Source organism: Schistocerca gregaria, chromosome 4 (assembly GCF_023897955.1).
Source record: "Schistocerca gregaria isolate iqSchGreg1 chromosome 4, iqSchGreg1.2, whole genome shotgun sequence".
Classification (NCBI taxonomy): domain Eukaryota; kingdom Metazoa; phylum Arthropoda; class Insecta; order Orthoptera; family Acrididae; genus Schistocerca; species Schistocerca gregaria.
The window spans coordinates 560,432,075-560,454,611 of NC_064923.1; the positions used below are offsets into that span (position 1 = coordinate 560,432,075).

Sequence of the window (22,537 nt, forward strand, 5' to 3'; positions counted from 1 at the left end):
ACACACAAATAATACAGTGGGCTTTCAAGTGTGGCATGTAGCATGATGTTAAATACAGTACATACAATAAATAGCAATTTCCTGTAAAAGATTTGTATTTTGGATTATCCACATTTTCTGGTTATTTGTGTAGTTGCAGGTTCACCTCATCCCTGAATCATCAGGAACTTTCTGTATTTAGAATAATCAGAGAGATATAAAAATCTACTTAAAAAGAGAGTCATTCTCACCATATTGCCACACATTTTGTGTATGTTTGTAAGACTATATTCTTCTTGTTACCAAAACTTTGGCTCTAATGCTGGAGCCTTCTTCTTGAAGTTTATTTAGCTGCATTGATGTGTACTCTCAAACTGTGTCTCCTGTATTACCCATGTTTGTCATTACAAAAGGTATTCAAGGTTGGATTGGGAATGGATGAGGAAGGAAATTGTCCAAATGGATCATCCCAGAATTTGCTTTAAGTGATGTACAGAAAGCATTGATATGGTCAGACGGAGAATTGAATCCCAGTCCTCCAAAACGTCATTACACATGCATTTCACTGAATGCTTGAATAGCACCTTTCTTACTTCCCTTTTTTTCTCGTCCCACCATATGTATCAAATAAAAAGGAAAAGAAGTGGAAGGAGGGATGGAGGGAATTTGAAGACAGAAGAAGTGGAAACTACAGAAGGTACATCAAGGCATTTCTGGAAATCACTAGAAAAAGTAGCTTGTCTTCAGTGATATCTCCTGATCTGCCAACATAAACAGATAATGCTAGATCTGAACCTACAGTTCAAGCTAGCAGCGAAGATGATTTGCACAAATCCAGCAGTGAAGATGCTTCAAGTGAAAATGCAAGCAAAACTTTGGACTATGATGGATCATTTCATTCAATAAATAATCTAATGAGCAACTGCTGGTTCAAGAGGAATGTTGGCAATGGATGTAAGGACAGTGATAAGTTGCTGGTTGGTAGCATGATTTTGTATGTACGGTATTTTGTTCTTCAACTGGGCGTTCTTGTCTTCTTTGAGACAGGCGGGCAGATGTACATAATGGAAAACAGTTAAAATACTGGATCTTCATGGAAACATAAAAAAACAGTTATGACAGACACAGTGGAAAGAGTTTGAAGAGGAGGAGGAAACCTAGTGCAAACTCTAAAAGGCGTTGTTCATTACCTAAAATACCTGACACTGCAAAATTTGGCTTTCCGGACACAGGGAGTGGCTTTGGTGAGAAATGACACCTCGTCTGCATGAAAACTTCTTGGTCTGTTGAAGCTGCTTGAAAATTCATCTTATCATGAAAGAATATCTCATCCAAGTGGAAATTTAAACATTTAACACATCTTACATGTCTTCTCCCATTCATGTAACAGGATCTGCTGTTCACTGCAGCCTTCTCAATGCGAAACATAATGTGAAACACTAACAGTTTTTGTTCAACTTGACTCCTGATCAGGCAAATTACAAGCAGACATCACAAGTTGTTAGATATGTTGACATGGATTCTGAAGATAGAAGTATGGGTCTTCAAGAGTATTTCTTTGGCTTCATCAAAATAAGCCTGAATGAAATCAAAACACTTATAAATAACATCTTAGGATAAATGGAAATGGATTGGCAGTGAAGCAGGATGACTAGTCATTAGGGCAAAGTTATTTGACAGATTGAAGACAGACACAATAGAGCTCTTTTTGTGAACTGTGATAACTAATCTATTAAAGATGCGATGACGATATCATTTTGGAACTATTCAGCTGTAGCATGTTTTCGTTCCTCATTTGACACTATATTGAGAGGTACCTAAAAAAAGCTTGCCCGTAGTCTTCTTATGAGAATTTAAGACCAGGAAGAACATAAGAAGAGAAGTTTTGCATCAGGCAGTATCTTGCACAGATAGTTCAGGTTGGAAGCAGATGACTCTGAGACCAGAGAAACAAGAGATGATGTAAGTCAACTACACAACTGCATGTTGAGAGTTGACTTCCTGATTATGCAGGGATTCTGCGATGAAATTTTCATGAAGGCAAAGTTCTGAAAAGCCTCCAAGAAACTTATATGAATATGCATAACTTTGTGCTTGATAGTAAGACAGTATGTGACAAGTTCCATGAAGAAAGAGAGAAGTTAATACCCAAGTCACTTGAGGAAGGATCAGATCATGCAAAGAATTGGAACTTGACATTGCAAGGAACATTAGATGAAGAAATCCAATGGCTGGTGTGTGGACCTCCAACACAGGATTGGTGGCTGATCAAGAAATGGAAAGAGTAATGAAAGGAATGATGTAGCATTTTCATGTGGAAATGAACACAAGGTTCTCCACAGTAAACAAAATGGATGAAAATTTTCAGTTTCTTCTCAGTACAGGAAGAATATGGTTCAGTCCTGATAAGGAGGAAGTGAATAGCAAATATCACAGATACAGCAAAATTTACAGCTGCACTGTGGATGGTGCACAAATGTATGGAAAACTTTTGACCTGCAGGATGTTGACATCAAGCTGCAATTCCATCAAATTATCGAAGCTAGAAGTATGGCAGTCACTGTCTCCATCACTAACTGCATGAGGTACTGTAGCAAACTTAAGCTTATTTTTTCATATCTCAAAATATGCTCAGTGGCCTTACATGGCATGGTGGTGGAGACTGGTAAATGATTGGTTGGTTGGTTGGTTGATTTATGGGAGGGGACCAAACAGTGAAGTCATTGGTCCCATTTGATTAGGGAAGATTGGGGAAGGAAGTCAGCTGTGCCTTTTCAAAGAAACCATATTGGCATTTGCCTCAGGTGACCTTTGGAAATCACAGAAAACCCAAATCAGAATGTCGGGATGCATGTTTGAACCATCATCCTCCTGAATGTGAGTCCAGTGTGCTAACCACTGCATCACCTCGTTCGATGACAAATGAAATTTTTGCTGTCCTTGATAGCGGGTGTTTCGAGGCAAAATTATCATCAGGAGTTTCTCAAGGAAGTGTAACAGGACCACTATTATTTTCTACATACATAAATGACCAGACAGACAGGCTAAGCAGCAGTGTACAGCTGCTTGCTGATGATGCTGTGGTGTAGGGAAAGGTGTCAAAATTTCTATTTGGTGTGATGAATAGCAGCTAGCTCTCAATATAGAAAAAAGTAAGGTAATGCAGATGAGTATGAAAAATGATCCCATAACATTCAAATCAAGCATTAGTAGTGTGCTGTTGGCACAATCCTGTCGAATAAATATCTAGAAGTAACACTGCAAAGCAAAATGAAATATAATGAGCATGTAAGGACTGTAGTAAGAAAGTGAATGGTCCACTTTGGTTTATGGTTTACTGAGAGTCTTAGGAAAGTGTAGGGTGACCAGACATCCGGATTAATCCGGACATTTTCTTTTTAGCTCTTTGTCTGGGGGTCCAGGCGGATTTTTACAGTGTACGGCTTTTTCGCAAAGTTGAGCGTAATACAGTTAAATTTACAATTTGTCCCGTTCTATTGCTCTTTTTCTAAATACTTAAACTATTGGCACAGCCTTTGTGATAAACACACATGAAGGCGGTGTTAGTAAGTGGAACCAGGATCGTCGATGTTATCGTTGATCTACCTATAAGCGAATGCAAATACCAATTATTTTAAATTTTCATTTCGTATCTTCGTTTTGTATTGGCTTGACTTCCTGTAGTGCATGTGTGATTTGTGAGTGCAATTTTTAACCGAGTGAGTTACGTAAAATATTTGGCTACACCTAAATGAAAGTGTACATTTTCTGAAGTCCTTTTCTGCAAATATCCGGCTTTAAGAACGGGAGAAATGAATTAGAAGCGGAATGTAAGATATATGGAGCTGGAACATACGTCTCAGTGGCCAATAAAGGTAAGAAATAACTCGACAGATTAACTGTCATGGTTTTAATTCATTGTTTCATAGTCATTCAATTTATTTTTACTCAGAAGGTTATTCAATTTACTTTTACTCGGAAGGTTAAAGTGTAGTTTACATGTCGTCACTTGCTGCTTGAATTGTAGATGTTGGTAGCGGTGCATCGAATGAAGGGAGGTGAATTGTCTTACATTTTTCGCTTTGTAAACAATTCCATGTTGCTGACATAACAAAACAATTGACGCCACACTGTCACCATAATCAATGATTTTAATTTTTTTTATATTGCTCAGTTAACCACCACCTGACCATCAGTAACAATTAACTACTAGTTTCACCAGTAATTCCTGGCAGTCACCTAACTTGTCCAAAGCTGACGGGTGGTATCCTCATCTGCAGTTGACCCGTTTGATGTGCCCTCTTTTTTCTTCCTTTGTCTTCCTTTTTGAAGCTATTTGTCCTCCTTTTTAAACAATTGCATCTGGTCCCCCTAGGAAAGTGTGGTTCATTTGTAAAGGAGACTGCATATAGAACACTGGTGAGGCCCATTCTTGAATACTGCTGAAGTGTCTGGGATCCTCACCAGGTCAGATTAATGGAAGACACTGAAGCAATTCAGAGGTGGGCTGCTAGATTTCTTACTGGTAGGTTCAAACAACACACAAGAATTATGGAGATTTTTCAGGAACTTAAATCAGGATCACTGGAGGGAAGGTGACATTCATTTTGAGAGATGCTATGGGCCGCCATGCGCTGTTGCCATTTTTCGGGGTGCACTCAGCCTCGTGATGCCAATTGAGGAGCCACTCGACCGAATAGTAGCGTCTCCGGTCAAAGAAAACCATCGTAACGACCGGGAGAGCGGTGTGCTGACCACACACCCCTCCTCTCCGCATCCTTAGCTGAGGATGACACAGCGGTCGGATGGTCCCGATGGGCCACTTGTGGCCTGAAGATGGAGTGCTATTGAGAAAATTGAGAGAACCAGCATTTGAGGCTGAATGCAGAACACTTTTTCCTGCCACCAACGTACATTTTACGTGACTAGAAGTAAAGGATACCTTCCACCATGTACCATAAGGTGGCTGTATGTACGTACTATAGATATAGATGTCAGTTTGATGGAGCAATTGAGTAATCTTCAGCAGCAAAACAGTGAAAGATTAGTTTTCAGTATATCATTTGTGAGTAGAAAAATGGTTACGGTTTTGTAAACTTTTATTTTGTTCTTGTTAAAACAAAAATAATTCAATGACTTGTGAAGAAAGTGCAATCAGTGTTGCTTATGACATTTTTACTGTCTCTTGTGGTAAAAATGGTGGTCTGACAAGCATTTCAGACACAAAAAGTAAGACTAGTGCTTTCCATCAAATTGAACTCTCATATAATAAATTAGTCTGCTTTTGATTACAATTTATTTTTTGTTCCTCTTTTGTATAAGATTATAGTTAATATCTCACAATTTTTTGTGTTGAAAATGATGTAGTTACCTTGACATTAAACATTAAAAAAATGTTTTGAATATAAATTTGCGTTTTTACTATATATTATTTGTTAACATTATACAGATCAGTTTTAAAAATCGAAATTTACAGTGTTTTCTTTCTGCAGAAACATAACACTGATAATAAGGTTTTATATTATTAAAATAATTAAGCATTTGTAGCAACCAAACCATTTCATATTAAATTATTCTTAATTATTTAGGCAACACAATATTGCATTATCACTACAATTTACAAGTTAAGACCGTGTGGTAGGAGTGGAGTTTGTAATTGACAGTTTAGTTATTTTCTGTCAAAACCAGTTACAAGAAGTTCTAGAATTACAAATTATTCTTGTGTAGAATACTGAACAATAAATGAAAGTACCTAACTATTGACTTTGCTTTATTGGTGCATTCAAATATAGCAATACAACAATGGTGAATAGGAGGAACAGTGGAGTGAGGATTACAGTACCCTAGTTATGCCACCTAACAGCCTTATGTAGTGCTGCAAAATCTTGACAAAATTGTCAAATACGCAAAATTCCACCGCTGTGCATCCATAAAAATGTCTTTTGCACCTTTTGCTTCACCCAAAGGCATCTCCATCAAATGGCTTATAGAAACAATGTCTGAAAACATGTGGTACAATTGTACATCAGTGCCATCACAGAGATAGCTATAATTCTCCAACTTCAAGATAAAAACACAGTGACTTCTCCCTCTGTATAAACTGAACAAAAGCAATGTTTCAAGTAGTTATTGTGGCAACAATGTCACTACTAAACTTGCAGACATAGCAGATTGGAAGCCTGTGTTTCAAACAATATATATTGCATACAGGAGTAACACAATACCCATATGAGTTGTAGTTATCTTCAAAGTTACATAACATCAATGCTAACTGACCCAGTATTAACAATTTGGTACATGCAACATAACTGGAATGGAATGGATGCCTGCACCATATTTCATTTTTAGTAATTTTTAAGTCATTTATTTGTAGATTTGTAGATTTTGTGTAATGTTTGCAAAGCCTATGGTCTGAAAATGGTCATATAGATGAAAACTGGTTACAGGAACTGAAAATAAATAATTTTTGTGATCTAGACTGCTTTTTTATTTAAATATTTGGTTTTGTTGAGAGTGATTACATTAACGTTTTATGTTCATGTGGTATCATCAATTTTGTCTATTAAAGTTGTAGACAACCTACTGACTAGATATACAAGGTGTGTGAGAAGCTTAGTGGGACTGCCAACACAAGTGATCTGGCAACACTGTGTTGTTCAACCAGTGTAGACCGGTGTGTTCATTCCTTCCAGATGTTCAGTCCAAGTTTCAGCTCTGACAGCCATCACTTTATTTTTGAGAGTGCATCAGTGAAGTAGTGTTTTTGTTGTGTGTTACGAAAACGGAACAGTGCAGTTTAGAGTAATGTTTTGCCATTTGGTTTTGTGTTTAACTTGGAGAATCCACAAGCAACACCTTTGAAAAGTTGAAGCAGGCCTATAGGGAACATTCCTTACCAAGAGCACAACTTTTTCACTGGCACATATCATTTTTGGAAGGCTTAGAACATGCTGAAGATGGATCTTGCTTAGGAAGACTTTCAGTTTAAAAAACCAATGGAAACATCCAATATGTGCATGCTCTCGAGAGATCAAATCAACGTTTCACAATACGGATGATGGATGGCCTATTAAACATGTTCACCATACATGAAATTTTGACCAAATTTTGCACATGCAAAAGGCTTGTGCCAAAATGATGCCGTGCAACCTCACAACTGAGCAGACAGACAATCAAAGAAATGATTGTGTTGGTCTTTTTAAGAGGACTGACAATGACCACAAATGGTTCAGTTGTGTAATCACAGGTGGTCAACCCTGGAATTTTAGCATGATCCTGAGATAAAAGCACCAAAGTGAGGAGTGGCACAATGAAACATCTCCTTGACAAATAATAATAAAAAAAAACAATGAGCAAATCAAAGATCAAAACAATGCTGATTTGCTTTTTTGACAGTATGGGTATCGTGCTTAAGAATTTGTTCCTCCAGGACAAACTGTCAACCTATGGTTTACAAAATGTCCTTGAAAGGCTCAGGAAAGGGTGAATTGAGTGTGGTTGGACACTACAGGAAAGTGGATGCTGCATCATGGCAATGCCTGACATCACATGGCCACTTCCATCATGGAATTTTTTTACCTCAAAAGGCATTACTGTTGTTCCAAAGCCCCTGTACTCCCCTCATCTAAGTCCTTGTGACTTTTTTCTTTTTCTGAAATAGAAAAATGCCTTAACAGGATGTCATTTTGGGACTTTGGAGAACATTCAAAAGAACATGACTGAGATGTTAATGGCCCTACCAGCTGAAGTTTTTCAGCACTGCTACCAAGATTGTGAACAATGGCTCTATCAGTGTACAGTTGCTGAAGGGCACTACTCCGAAGAGGAAAATGTTGTCTGAAAGAAATAAAAAACTCTGTTACATAAAAAATAAGTCTCATTACTTTTTCACACACCTTTAGAACACATAGATTGTGACAATGTGGTCACTGCCCACATTCTTTTAAATGATAATATAACCAAAATTCTACTGAGTGCACAACATCCAATTTACATTAATGAAGCTTCAATTAGATGCTTACACCCTGAAGGATCTTTAAATTGAAATCTATGTTTCCCATTCATCATTTTCATATTAATTATAAAGCAGCCATCCATAACAATTCACATTTGCAGCAATTTCGAGTCACAATCAACCTTACGACAATATCAAGAAATACTCCAGCTCTGAGCCCACAGAGCTACTAGATAATTAGTGGACAGCACTTTTCCTAAACTGTACTGCCCAGTACTGAATAGCCCCTTTGAGTTTCACAAACACCAGTGACTTCAATCTAGCATTTCTAAGGTGCTGATGATATTCCCGCATTTCTGGAGCAACTGACCCAGTGCATATCATTAGACAGCCCCAGTTATCTTGAGTACAGAATCACTATCATGGCAACAAAACAAAGCATGTCAACAAATTGCTCCGTACATTAACAATCAAGGACTGAACTGAAACAGAAAAAAGTTAAATATTGTCAACCATAGACTGACTATCACTGATATATATGGGACATACTACATCTGCATTTATATCTATACTTTGCACACCAATGTTAAGTGCATGGCACTTCCCGCTGTACCAATTATTAGGGTTTCTCCCCATTCCATTCACTTATGGAGCCACAGGAAGAATGATTGTTTGAATGCCTCTGTGCATGCTTTAATTATTCTGATCTTGTCCTTGCAATCCATATGTGAGCAATATGTGAAGGGTTGTAGTATGTTCCTAGAGTCATCTTTAAAAGCCGTTCCTTCAAACTTTGTTACTAGACTTTCTTCATACAGTTTACATCTATCTTCAAAAGTCTGCCAGTTCAGTTTCTTCAGCATCTCTATGTCACTCTCCCATGAATCAAACAAACAGTGACCATTCATGCTGTCCTACTCTGTATACATTCAATATCCTCTTCGAATCCTATTTGGTACGGACCTCACACACTTGAGCAATACTCTAGAATGAATTGCACAAGTGATCTGTAAGCAATTTCCTTTGTAGATTGATTACACTTCCCCAATATTCTACCGACAAACCAAAGATTTACCACCTGCTTTATCCCTGACTGAGTCTATGTTATCACTCCATTTCATATTCCTACAAAGTGTTACACCATGGTATCTGTATGAGTTGGCCGATTCCAAAAGTGGCGTACTGATGTTATAGTCATAACATAATATATTTGTCAGTCTTTACACAACTTTGAAATCTTAACAAAATCTGAATGAATATTTATTCAGCTTCTTTTGGACAGTACTTCATTACAGATAACTGCATCACCTGCAGGAAGTCTGAAGTTACTATTATTAATGTCTGCAAGGTCATTAATATACAACATGAATATAAAGGTTCCAAACACACTTCACTGGAGCACACCCGAAGTTACTTGTACGTCTGATTATGACTCTCCGTCCAAGTTCACAAGCTGCATTCTTCCATACCCAAAAGTCTCAAATCCAGTGAAAAATTTCATCTGATACCCAATATGACTGTACCCTTGACTGTAAGTGTAGGTGTGGCACTGAGTCATAGGCTTTTCAGAAATTAAGAAATACTGCATCCACCTGACAGTCTTGATATAAAGCTTTAATTATGTCATGTGAGAGAAGTGTGAATTTGGTTTCACATGGTAGATGTTTGGCATGGAGGAAGTAATTCTGCTCCATGTACCTCATTATGCTTGAGCTCAGAGTATGTGCTAAGATTCTCCAACAAATTGATGTCAAGGATACTGTATGGTAGTTTTGTGGATCAGTTCTACTACCTTTCTTGTAGACAGGTGTGACCTGTGCTTTCTTCTGAAAACTGGGCATGGTTTTTCATTTGAGGTACCAACAACTGATTACATGAGGTCTGTTCAAAACATTCCAGAACAGTCATAATTTCGTACCAGTGGTTCATTGGAACAAAATGTGGTTTTCATCCCTGTACAGGCCTATGTTTAAAGTGCAGCTGCTGGAAGTTTCATTGTTGTATGCCTGTTAGTTACTGTTCAGTGGTTATTGAGTAAAACACTGTGTCGCACAGTTTGGAAATTTCAGGATAGCAGAGTTAGAGGAGCACTGCACCTGCATTAAATTTTGCATGAAACTCAAGAAATCTTACACCAAATGATGAAGGAAGCCTATGGTGATGAGTTCTTAAGCTGTACTTGATGTTACAAAAGGTTCACATGATTTAAAAATGGTCATATGGAAGTTAAAGATGGCCCTTGTTCAGGATACCATTCGATGTCTACCGATGATACTCATGCCAGAAATGTCAACGAAATTGTGCGGGCCAATCGAAGACTGACTCTCCGAGAGATTGTAGAAGAATGTAACATTTCAGTTGGATCATGTCATGAAATCATGACACAGCATCTTAGAATGCATCGTGTTGCCACCAAGTTCACACCACAGCTCATATGTCAAGACCATAAATACCTTCCCCTCACATTCTGTGAAGAGCTTTTGGTTTGCACAAATGAAAACGAGATGTTCCTTAGGACAATCGTAACCTGTGGTGAGACGTGGGTCTACAGTTATAATGTTGAGACCAAGGTTCAATCTTCACTCTGGATTGGAAAAGGTACTCCAAGACCAAAAAAAACCTCATCAGGTCAGGTCAGGTCAGATGTCAAAGTCATGCTGACAGTTTTCTTTGACTTTGAAGGATTAGTTCATCATGACTTCGAGCCATAGGGACAATCTGTTAAGCAATGGTACTATTGAGACATATTGTGATGCTTGTAAGAAAATCTGAGAAGGAAATGGCCTGAAAAGTGGAGAGATGATTCATGACACTTGCATCATGATAACGTACTTGCACATTCATGACTGTTGGTGCGCAGCTATTACACACAAAATGACATCATTGTGCAGCTTTAACCTCCGTGCCCTCCAGACCTGGCCCCTGTGGACATTGTATTTATGTCTGAAGTTGAAAACTCCATTGAGAGAATGAAGATTTACAATGATAGATGAGATAAAAGAAAATTCGCAGATGGCCCTTCATGTGATCCAGCAAGAGGTGTACCAAGACTGCTTCCAGAAGTGGAAACAGCATTGGGAGCAGTGTATCAATTGTGGAGAAGAGTATTTAAAAGCCAACCATACACAAAATGTAAAAGGTAAGTACAGAAAAATTTTCTAGAATTTTTTAAACAAACCTAGTAGTGAATCTGATAGAGATTCCATCAGGCCCTAGACCTTTGTTCACTTTTAATGATTTCAGCTGTTTCTCAACACCACTGACACTAATAATTATTTCAATCATCTTTTCAGTGGTATGGGATTAAGCTGGGGCAATTCTCTTGGGTTTTCTTTTGTAAGGAAACATCTTAAAATGGAGTTAAGCATTTCAGCTTTTAGTTTGCTACCCTAAATTTCAGTTCCTATCTCACTCGATTGCTGCCACTAACAGTCTTTACATATGAGTAAATTTCTTTGGGTTTTATGAAAGATCATTTGACAACATTCTGCTTTGGTAGTCACTGAAGATTTCATGCATTACTCTCTTGACAGACAAATGTGTTTCATTCAGTGTCTCATTATCTACAGTCCCATCCCTTGTTTTAAGTCTATTATGCAGTAGTCTCTGTTTCTTTAAAGTGACACTATTTTCCCTCCTATTATGAGCTGTTCTACTGGGTAACTGGGTACATCTGCGTACAAGTCTGTCCAATCCATGGTCAACTATTCTTTTATACTTGAGCTACAGTTTCTCTATATGCGTACAAGCTACTACTCTGTGCTGAAAGTTTCAAGTTCCTCACTGAGATATCACACTACCGACTTTTTTTTATTTTTTTATTTTTTACTTTTTATTTATTTTTTATTTTTTTTGTTTTGTTTGTGTACTGAACATATGTATCTTTCTGCTACACCACAACGTAGTTTGGTAATTTCCTGATAGTCAGCACTAGTCGCAAACATGGAAAGTTCCAGTGCGGAGCGAGCTTTCTGTGTGTTGGAGTTCAACAAAAATAAGTGTGCTGCAGCTATGCAATGGATGTTTAGAACCAAGTACGGTATGAAGACACTAACAAGGAAAGCTATTTACCTCTGGCACAACAAATCCATTATGATGGGTTGCCTGCCTGGCAAAGAGAAGCGAACATCCCAGTGAGAATGAAGTGAATGTGGAGCGCGTATTGACATCTGCCGGGTCACTCATGGTTCGCATACTGAATGTTTGTAAAAAAAAGACTTTCAGAGTTTCACTTCAATATTCAATATGTATGACATGTACAATGTTTAGTTACTCTGCAATAAATAATTGAAAGTGTTCCCAGACTTTATGTACACCCTGTATTCCCTGTTGACTGTTGGATAATTAAAGTCTCCTTGATGGTTACAGTATGACTGGGGAACTTATGTACGAGTGAACTGAGGTTTTCTCTAAAGTATTGGGTTACCCTGGAACTGAGTCCAGGGGCAATAACAGGATCGAATTACCATTTTATGCCCATCCCTGATATTGAGTCTTACCCAAAGAATGTCACATGCAGCTTAAATTTCTATTTCAGTGGATTTTAGTTTCTTCTCTAAGGTGACAAATAATCCATCTTCTTCTCCAGTTAGCCTATCATTTTGATATACACCTAAATCTTCCTCACAAATCTAACTATTGTCAATTTAAGGTTTCAACCAGCTTTCTGTGCCTAGTATTATGTGAGCTTCAGTGCTTTTCAGAGCACCTGGAACTCTGACACTTTTCCCTGAGTTTTTCAGCAGTTAACCATTACAATTTTAATACTCTCACTTGCAGGAGGCATTTCTTTTGATCTTACACTGATACTTTTGGTTTCCTACAGCTATTGTCTGGACTGGATGGATTGCACCCTGTTCCCTCAACAGCTGCCAAAAGAGACTCTTGAACATGCTGCATCAGGCCCCTGGGCATACACACTGAGTACACCTGGTGTCCTTTCCTGCCTCTAGCTGCTATTGTTATAAGGGTTACCATCATTCACCGTATGTTTGAAGTGCCGATGATTAAAAGATGCCTATCCTTTTGAATTTGCTCCTCTTTATACCAGACAAAACTAGTTTCCACAAAACATTTGAAGTGTGTCCCTCTGGGTCACTTTCAGTGAATGACAGTGTGGTGACACCGCCAGACACCACACTTGCTAGGTGGTAGCCATTAAATCGGCCATGGTCCGGTAGTATACGTCAGACCCGCGTGTCGCCACTATCAGTGATTGCAGACCGAGCGCTGCCACACAGCAGGTCTAGAGAGACTTCCTAGCACTCGCCCCAGTGGTACAGCCGACTTTGCTAGCGATGGTTCACTGACTTCTACGCTCTCATTTGCCGAGACGATAGTTAGCATAGCCTTCGGCTACGTTATTTGCTACGACCTAGCAAGGCGGCATTATCATTTACTATTGATACTGTGAATCATATAATGTCAAGAGCGACATTCGTCATTAATGGTTTAAAGTTAAGTATTCCACCAGCTACGTCCATTTTTCTCTTCTAATTCCCTTGCCATGTTCCAGACATCACGCCAGCCTGCGTGAGCTGAAGCGCGTGCATTTCGGCATCCTTTAGTAGCACGGTGTTGGCTCTCCTGCCAACCACAACAGACAGCACCTCTAACTTGTTGGTTATGTGGATCAGTATAAGATCCTGAGTCTACCCTGGTCCCTGTGCACCATGTACAAGACACCTAGCTCTATCATTGAAATGCCACTCACTATTAAGTGTATGAGTAATGACATATCCCATACTTTTTGCCGAGAAGACAGGATCCTCAGGAGAAGATAGAACTTGAGGTACCTTTGGTACCAGTACTGCAGACACGACTCTCAGGCATGCTACCAAACAATGATTTGCAGAAGTTGCCATTTGCATACTGAAACAAAAAGTGGTTGAGACCTTACCAGGGGTTTTGGATGGCTTTCCAGTAACTCTACCCATTTCTTAAACCTTGCCAACCCTTTTCCTTCATCCTCTTCTTTTTCATCCAATCCTTCTGCCAGAAGACAGGGCCACTGGCTCTGAAAGGACACACATTTCCATACCTTTTATAGGTTTCCTCCTGCTGCAGTTTGCTGAGTAGATTTTATATCTTCATACTGAAAGACTCATTACTGGTTTTATAGTATATTGCCGTGTTAGTGGCATCTTGCAGAATAACTGAGACAGTGATTACCTCACCACAGAAAGACTGCACATAATTTAAATTTCACGGAGATGCCAATCTTTTATTGCCTCCAAATGTTTTGTTATTTGGCAAATATTTGTGTACTTTGTTAATGGTACACAATTTCAAGCTTTTGACTGAAATAAACTCAAGCCACAGTGTTGTTCTTCAGCACACTAATGTCCACATTGCCATGGAAACAGCTATGTGAAAAATCCATGCAATTTGGATGTTTATTTGTATATCAGAAAGTTCAATGGCCTTGCTGCAGTGGTAACACCAGTTCTCATCAGATCACTGAAGTTAAGTGCTGTCAGGCTGGGCTAGCACTTGGATGGGTGACCATCCAGTCTGCCAACTGTGGTTCACTCAGCCCTTGCGAGGCAAACTGACAATCAACTTGATTGAGTAGCCCTGGTCTCATAAACTGACATACAGCCAGGAGAGCAGTGTGCTGACCACATGGCCCTCCATATCCATAACCAGTGATGCCTGTGGACTGATGAGCCACAGCAACTGGTCAGAACCACTGGTGAGTCCACGTGTGCAGATTCCTGTGCGTATCTGAAATTCTAGATTCACATATTTTACTGTTCACATCACTTCTGCATAATTTTAGCCATTTGTACTGTGATATACTGTAAAATTTCAAATAATCGCAAGGGCCACAATAAACTTTTACTTTTATCATCAATAGGCTTAAATTTATTTGTGCTCTAGTAAAATTTTTTGAGAAATAGGGCCTATCCTCGATCAAAACAATCATTATCTAATTTCATTATATAACTCTGTGAGAAATAGGTTATTTCTGGGAATTTTTGGTCACTTACAAAACTATATTTTCATGAGTTGTCAACATCAGTGTTTTGGATACGTAACTCATTTCATAGCAAATCAGCATTTGTGGTTCACAGTTACAGCCAAAGAATAGATCACTCCTGATTTTCATTGTATACTGGTGCATATAAATGTGAATCTTTGAGAATTTTCATAAGATACCATTGTCCTGTCCACAATCTAATTCACAGTAAATCAGTGTTTGTGATTTAGTTACTATACCAGATATACATATGTGTTGCATCTAGTTTTCCCTTAAACAGGAGTAGCCCTATATATTTTCTACATTTAATTCTGTTTTTGAGTTTGCTAACAACTATAATTAACCTCTAAAACTTACAGGGAACTGGCAATTTTTATCATTGGTTTTCCTGTTGCCTTAATAGAAATCTCATTTTGTGTATTTGTTTCAGTTCTTATAGGGAACTGGTACCTTTTAGCTCAGATTAAAAGACAATTACTGGTCTTAGTTTAAGGGGAGCCGGAGGTGGTCAAATCCAAAAAATTACGATTTTTTTGCTTTTTGCTACCGAAAATTAATTGGAACATTCCTCTTTAATGTAAACTTTGAATTATTGTTCTACTCGCCCTAGAAGTGGAATTATTACCATTTTCCCGCCACGCCTGCAGAGGAAATGGGCGGCCGCTGAAAGCATTTAACACCCTCTCGTGACTTCCTGGCGAACTGCTTGGGATTTTCTCGGCCTGTTACGCATACAGCACCTTATGTTACGCATACAGCGAGTGTGCAAGGGTTGGCTACATTGTTTTCTGTGACAAATGAAGCGCTAAGAGCGAGGAACATCATCTCTTTGCCTGTTTACCATTTTGAATTAGTTCAGTGTTGCGTCTGTTGTTGGTAGTATTATACATCTTGTGTAAAGCGTTGTTCTGGTTACGATGCCACGTTTTAGTAACCGTGTATATAAGAAGAGGAAGAACGCAGGGAAAAGAAAATTAAAACTAATACCAAATTGCGATACTACAATTACTGAAACAGTGTGTTCTTCTGGTAAGCAACACATGGCCGGCCATTGCCCTGTGACATCTTCTAACAAGAAGCTTACTAGTGGAAGTGACAGATTTCATGACTATGTTAGTGACAGTTATGATATTAATGAAGTACTAAATATTGGATTATTATCTTCTGTGCTGAAAGAAAGTGTTCTGTGCAAAATGTGTTGAAGTGTAGGAGTGGGACTAGAGATAACAAAGCACTTTGGTTTAGCTAGTGAGATGAAGATAATCTGTGCATGTTGCAAGTCTCTTTGGTGTAAATGGACGATCTAGCGTGTTTGATGTGAATGTTCGACTTGTGTATGGTCTTCGATCCACTGGAAAAGGGTCTGCTGCTGGTAAACTGTTCTGTGGTATTATGAACTTGCCATTGCCTCCAAGCAAATTTGGGTACTACTGTGAACTGGTAGGATCCTCTGTTGAAGATGTGGCTTTGAAAACCATGAAGGAAGCAGTGGAGGAATCTGTAGAAATGAACGGTGGTTCTAGGGATTTGGTAGTGGCATTAGATGGTTCCTGGCAAAAGAGGGGTCATAAATCCCTGAATGGGGTTGTAACTGCTACTTGTGGTGATAGTGCAAAAGTGATAGATATTGCAATATTATCAAAACATTGTAGGTGCAAAAATAAAATCAAAGGAGAGCACAGTGGAACCTATGAGGCAAATTTTAGTGGATCAAGTGGAGCAATGGAAGTGGTTGGAGTGAAACAAATTTTTGAACGTTCAGTTCCCAGATACAACATTAGGTACAAATACTACCTTGGGAATGGTGGCTCCAAAGGTTTCAAGACTGTAGAGGAACTGTAACCATATGGAAATGAATTTGTTGTTGAAAAGTTGGAATGCATTGGGCATGTGCAAAAGCGTATGGGTGCACGGCTTTGAAGGCTCAAACAAACTTTGGGTTCAAGTAAGCTCAGTGATGGAAAGACAACAGGAGGGAGAGGTAGGCTTACTGATGAGGTGATTGAACGTCTACAGAGACTCTAACAGAGATACTATGGGTATGCTATAAGGCAAAATACTAGTAATGTTAGTGACATGTGAAAAGTAGTGTGGGCATTGTTCCTTCATACTGCCTCTTCCAATGAATACCCTCAACACAGCCTGTGCCCAAAAGATTCCTGGTGCAAATATAATGCAAAAAAGGACTATGATCACAAACATGGTTTGCCAGCAGCTGTGATAAATGCAATAAAACCAATTTTTCATGACTTAGCACAGCCAGAATTGTTACACAAATGTCTACACGGAAAGACGCAGGATAATGAGAGTGTAAACAATTTGATTTGGAAAGTGATTCCTAAAAGGGTGTTTGTAAGCATAAAAACACTGCACTTTGGCATTTATGATGCAAAAGCAACCTACAACCAAGGGAACAGTGTGAAGTGTAAAGTTCTGAAGGCATTAGGATTTACAGCTGGAGTGAACACTGTATGAGCACCAAGAAATATTGACAGAGAAAGGATAAGAGGAGCAGAAAGAAGAGAAAGGCATATGAAGTATGATGGAATAACAGGCCAGAAAAGAAGACAGAAGAGGAAGCTTTTGGAGGATGAAGAAGAAGACCCTGATAATCCATCCTATAGTGCAGGAATCTATTGAGAAACTTTGATAGCCATTTCCAGTAAATTAGAATTTTTCGAATATAAGGAACATTTTCTCGAAATCCACTCAAGCTAGAGAGATGAAATTTTTATACAGCACTCCTAGTGGTCAAACTTACATTGTAACACAGCCATTTGGCAATATGTTCAGTAGTTTCATTTCAGTTTAATTATAAAGCAATTATAAAAATTGCGTCATTAATTTAAAAAAAAATTGGAAGGAAACTAGAAAAGATACTTCAAAATCCCTCTGTCAAAACTGCAATACTAAACAACTCTATATGTAAAAAACAAAATTCAAATTTTTCTATTTGGTAGTTTATTCATAAATGTTCCTCAAATTTAGTGATTTTAACATGGGCAACATAGACACCTCCGGCTCCCCTTAAGGTTTTCCATTTACTGCCCTGTAACACAGGGCACCAGCCAAAATGCAGTCCCACTGTGAATGCTGTTCTCTAACACAAAATGAGTTGGCTAACATTTGTAAGCAGCTTGAAATCACCCTTACTAATGTCAAATGACTGGCAAGAATTTTGTACACCTCTGCAGACTCTTCCCCTGCAGAGGTGTACAAAATTCTTGCCCTATGGGTCCTGTTTATAGCCTCCACGTACAGTATACATTACGAAAATCACTCACAGCCGCAACTGATGAATGAAAGCGTGGAACTGGAGCAATCATCTCACATTAAGCTGAAGATGGAATGAATGGACTTAACAGCTGCTTTTAAAAACTACAACCAGTGTATAATGGAACTCTTTCAAATCAAGAAAGAGGTACTTATATCACCTACGAGGAGCAGAAATTTCTCCAGCACCTTTCTGGGGTCAAGTTCCATCTGGTTACTGATCACGAATGAATCACTGAATTTCTTATCCCACTAGCGAAACACTAAGTGCAACTCACCAACTGAACTGCTGGACATACTTTTAGGTCAACTACAATTACTATCATTTTCATTTGACAGTGAAATTTACTAATGCATGCATATTGTTATTCCTATTATCAGATCCTAAGAATACTTTAGATACCACAGAAAATATATTTTTTTCCACTGATACAGGAAGGACTGAAAATATAAAAGCTTTCCCAGTAAAGGCAAAATCTGTCATCAAGAAACTGACAATTATTTAGTACTGAGGCATGTCCATAAGTAAATACATTTTGGGTGGTATGTGGAATGATTCAATGTTAGGCACCCAGAAGCACAGCATTTGTTTACCCCACAGCATCAACTTTTACAACAGGGCCTCATCCTTGTCCACAGTACCACAAAAAGATGCTGTTGGATATTAGTTTCTCCAACACAAAAGCCAGAAATGATGCACTTATTACACAAAGTTGTTGGCATGAAAGATATTGTGTCCAGTATTGTAACAGTAATTGTACTGAAAATCTATTGCGACCATTAGTCACCTATTCAGAAAACGAAGCATTTCCCATGCAGATTTTCACATCTTGGTCAACACCAACACAGTCAAAGGAACAAAAGAACTTAATTTATTATTATCATTATTTTTTTAAACTAACAGTAGTACATACATTTTATGTATCCCTTATGCAATAAAGAGAAATTCTATAACATGCAAGTCCAACTCCTGGTGCTCACATAATTTTTGCTTTAACTGTTAGATATCAACTTTCGGTGCCAGTTGTAGTTGCAGTCCTTTAAAGGTATATGAGTGGGTAATGGAATGAATAATTTCATTGCTCAGTCTAATGCAAGATCAGACACTTAGTATTTCTTTTAAATCACATGGAAAAGTCATTGTATTTTGAGAATGAAGAGCAACTTCCACTATTTCTTAAAACAGAACAAATCATTTAAGAACAAGATGAGGGTGGAACTTCTCCATCGGTGTTAAGACACCATGCTGCTCCACCTTGTCAAGCAGAATAGCTGTGCCCACTTTACAGAGGTCACAGTCCAATATTTCCACACCAGGATTGAATTTTGGCTATATGTATGAGACAATGAAGAATTTTATCATCTAGTTTGATCACCACTAAAAGGGTAACCATGGTGGAAGTGCATATGCCATGAGTTTTGGTGATCATATGCTGGAATCACATTCGTGCCCATCAATATGACGATGACATAATCAACAATCCACCACAAAAATCTGTGCACCAGGCAGACCATGCTCCCTTGCACACTTTCCCTGCAGACCTGAAGCTCATTCTGACACTGTTCCATGATATTACATTTCTAGAGCCACTGGCAGCACCTTCCTTGGGTTATTGTGGGACCATCACCACTCAGCCAGAAACCAAACTATTTGTTCCTGTTTATATGAGAGAGGGAGAGGGAGAGAATGTCACCCGAGGGTAATAATAGCAACACAACGTATCAGTAGAGGCGGACTGTGAAATGTCACTAGCCACAAAATCTGTTTCTGCATAGAGCACCAGTAGCCTTGTTAAACTCTTGTTTCCAGCCAGTAACGTCATCGTCATTGTCCAAAGGCCTTAAAAGAGGTGCCTATGACTCCAAGATACTTCAGCATGTCATATTTTTTGTACCACTGCATCAAAAAAGACTCTTTGCAAAACCATCTACTGCTTCTCTTGCTGTAATTTCTCCTTGTTCTCATGTCTTCCTTTTCCACTCCTTCATGATGCCCACTCACTTCACACTTTAAAGAACACTAACCACTATCAATCCAATCCAACAGACTGTTTTGACAAGAAGCTCACAGTCCTCTTTCAGATATGGAATCATCAGCATTGTGAGTATACTAGTACAGTGTTGCAATCAACAGCGGCCAATGAAACTGAATCTGAGCTTACTGAGGTTGTAGAAGTATTATGGTGCTTATCAGCTTTCACTAGCCTGGGCTTAGAAGCCCAAACACAATAAGTGTTGACTGAGCTCTCTACTGTATTCAAAATTTGGCCCCAGCTAGGTACTTCAGAAATGTCAACAATACTATGAAAAGGCTAAACTGCAACTCGCCATACAGAGGAGATGCTGAGTTGCAACAAAAAGACTGTTATATATTTTAGCTTTAGACCAAATGGGGCTTTTTCTGAGGAAGTACAGTCTTTCTGATGTGCCTGCCTGTGATTTATCATCTTCTATATATGATGAGTAACAATCTTATAATTTCCATAGTATTGTTGTTGCTCTGTCCTGGACTTTCCATTGTTTGGTTTTACTTCAGATATGTTAGAGAGACGGTGAACTTTACTCCCTCAAAGAGTATCAATGATTCCTTCGGAGTTATACATATGAAGAACTAAGCTGCAGAAACATGACAGCTAAAAATGGTCACTAAACACAACTGGAAAAATGCTGATGTTTATCACTACTCTGCTTTACTACTTTACTCTGCTTGTGTGCAGGATCTAACAGCCCCTTAAAGGAAATTTGTTTTTGGCAAATTACTGTATCATTTTACCTGCCTCCATGTTGCCACAACTTGAAAATTTAATTTCAACAATATATACAAATTAATCTTTAAACTATTACTTGTATGTACCTGATTTGTTTGCTCCAATGGCAAAGGTAATAATGTCATCATATGGTCCATCATAAGCAGGAATTTTATTCTGCACGAATGTCAATTTTGTGGAAGCTGTTCTCTTTAGATTTATCAGTGTTGCAGAATTTACCATTGGGACCGAAAAGCAGCCAGTACGTTCCCGGTACAATATAGGTTGGTAATCCTCTGTTCGCTGATAATAATACTCCTCTGTCATACCAGCCCAGAAGTTTGAATACATTCCATCAGATCTGAGCATTGGGGCTGCTACAGTGAGGTTTTCCTGCACAAGCAGCTGGAGTGTATTTGGATTTGTCAGAAACACATCGCAGTCCAGAAACTGAAACATAAATGAAAATATTACAAACAAAAAATTATTTCCTGGAAAGAAATGAAGTTTTGCATAGAGCACTCACATATCAGCAAATTCCATGATATTTAATAGAAGTTAAAGTTGATGTCATGATAAATAGCAGGTACAGAGGACAAAAAGTAAAAGAATTTAAATTCTTATGATTTTAAACAGTTTGCAGTGGGAAGGTCTAACTGACATTTCAGAACTACATAATGAAATACCCAAGATGCAGGAGTAGGTGATGCACTTTTCACGTCACTTATGTAAAAACTGTGTTTACTCGCATGTTTTATACACTGAATTCTGCAAGTGGGAACTCTCCATGCAACACTGTCTTTGCTGGTCTCCATCCTTTACATGCCTCTATTTCTGTAAACTGAAGAGCGAGCGAGTGAGTCCCCACTCTGCCTACCCAGCTACAACACATGGCACTACTACAGGCTGTTTCACAATGTAGTACTGGCCCTGCCACAACACATGCTTTAAATCTGCCACAGTGCAGTATACAGATACGTCCCAGTTGCATTTATTTTTAGACAAGTGTGTTAAGACCATAAGGAATACAAAAGACAGTAGCTTTTTCTGAAACACAACATTATTGAATAAATAATACTAACATAAGAACAAAAGTCAGGATTCTACTACAAATATAGAACCGAATGCCTGTTCAAGGGAATGTATGTTTGTCTATTGCTGTTCGTAAAACGAACCCCATATAATGCAATTAATCTCTAGAATTTAAGGGTTGTTCTTACTTTTTGTTTCTACTAAAAGGTAGAAGTTTTCTTTGGAGGGCTGCATTGAAACTTCACAATTCTTGCAACATGAAGAGTGTTCAAAAAGTAAGCAGAAATTTATAATTTTGTGTGTTGTATTAGTCGAATGTGCACTACTTTTTTTTGTCACAGTCTTCGTAAACATGCCGGAAAAATATATGTACAGAGCTACGCATATTGGATATTTACTCTGTTGTCAGCTGTCAAAAAGGTTACATGTGTTTTGGTACCACCAACAATTATTTGTTTTGTATAAAAATAGATTAGAGAATCTGTATTAAATTTTGTTATAAGAATGGAAAAAAGTGTATCAATTTTTTAGAAATGTTAAATACTGCTTTTGGTGAATCTGTTATGAGTA

General features: G+C 38.4%; 1 protein-coding gene across 1 annotated transcript in view; it reads right to left on the reverse strand.

Annotated features, from left to right (window-relative positions):
* The window catches only part of LOC126266731 (glycosyltransferase 25 family member-like), a 62,957-nt gene that overhangs the window by 19,289 nt on the left and 21,131 nt on the right, over positions 1-22,537 (reverse strand). The window contains exon 3 of the mRNA XM_049971216.1: positions 21,043-21,385. Coding sequence (XP_049827173.1) covers positions 21,043-21,385 — 343 coding nt within the window. The remainder of the gene's footprint in view (positions 1-21,042; positions 21,386-22,537) is intronic.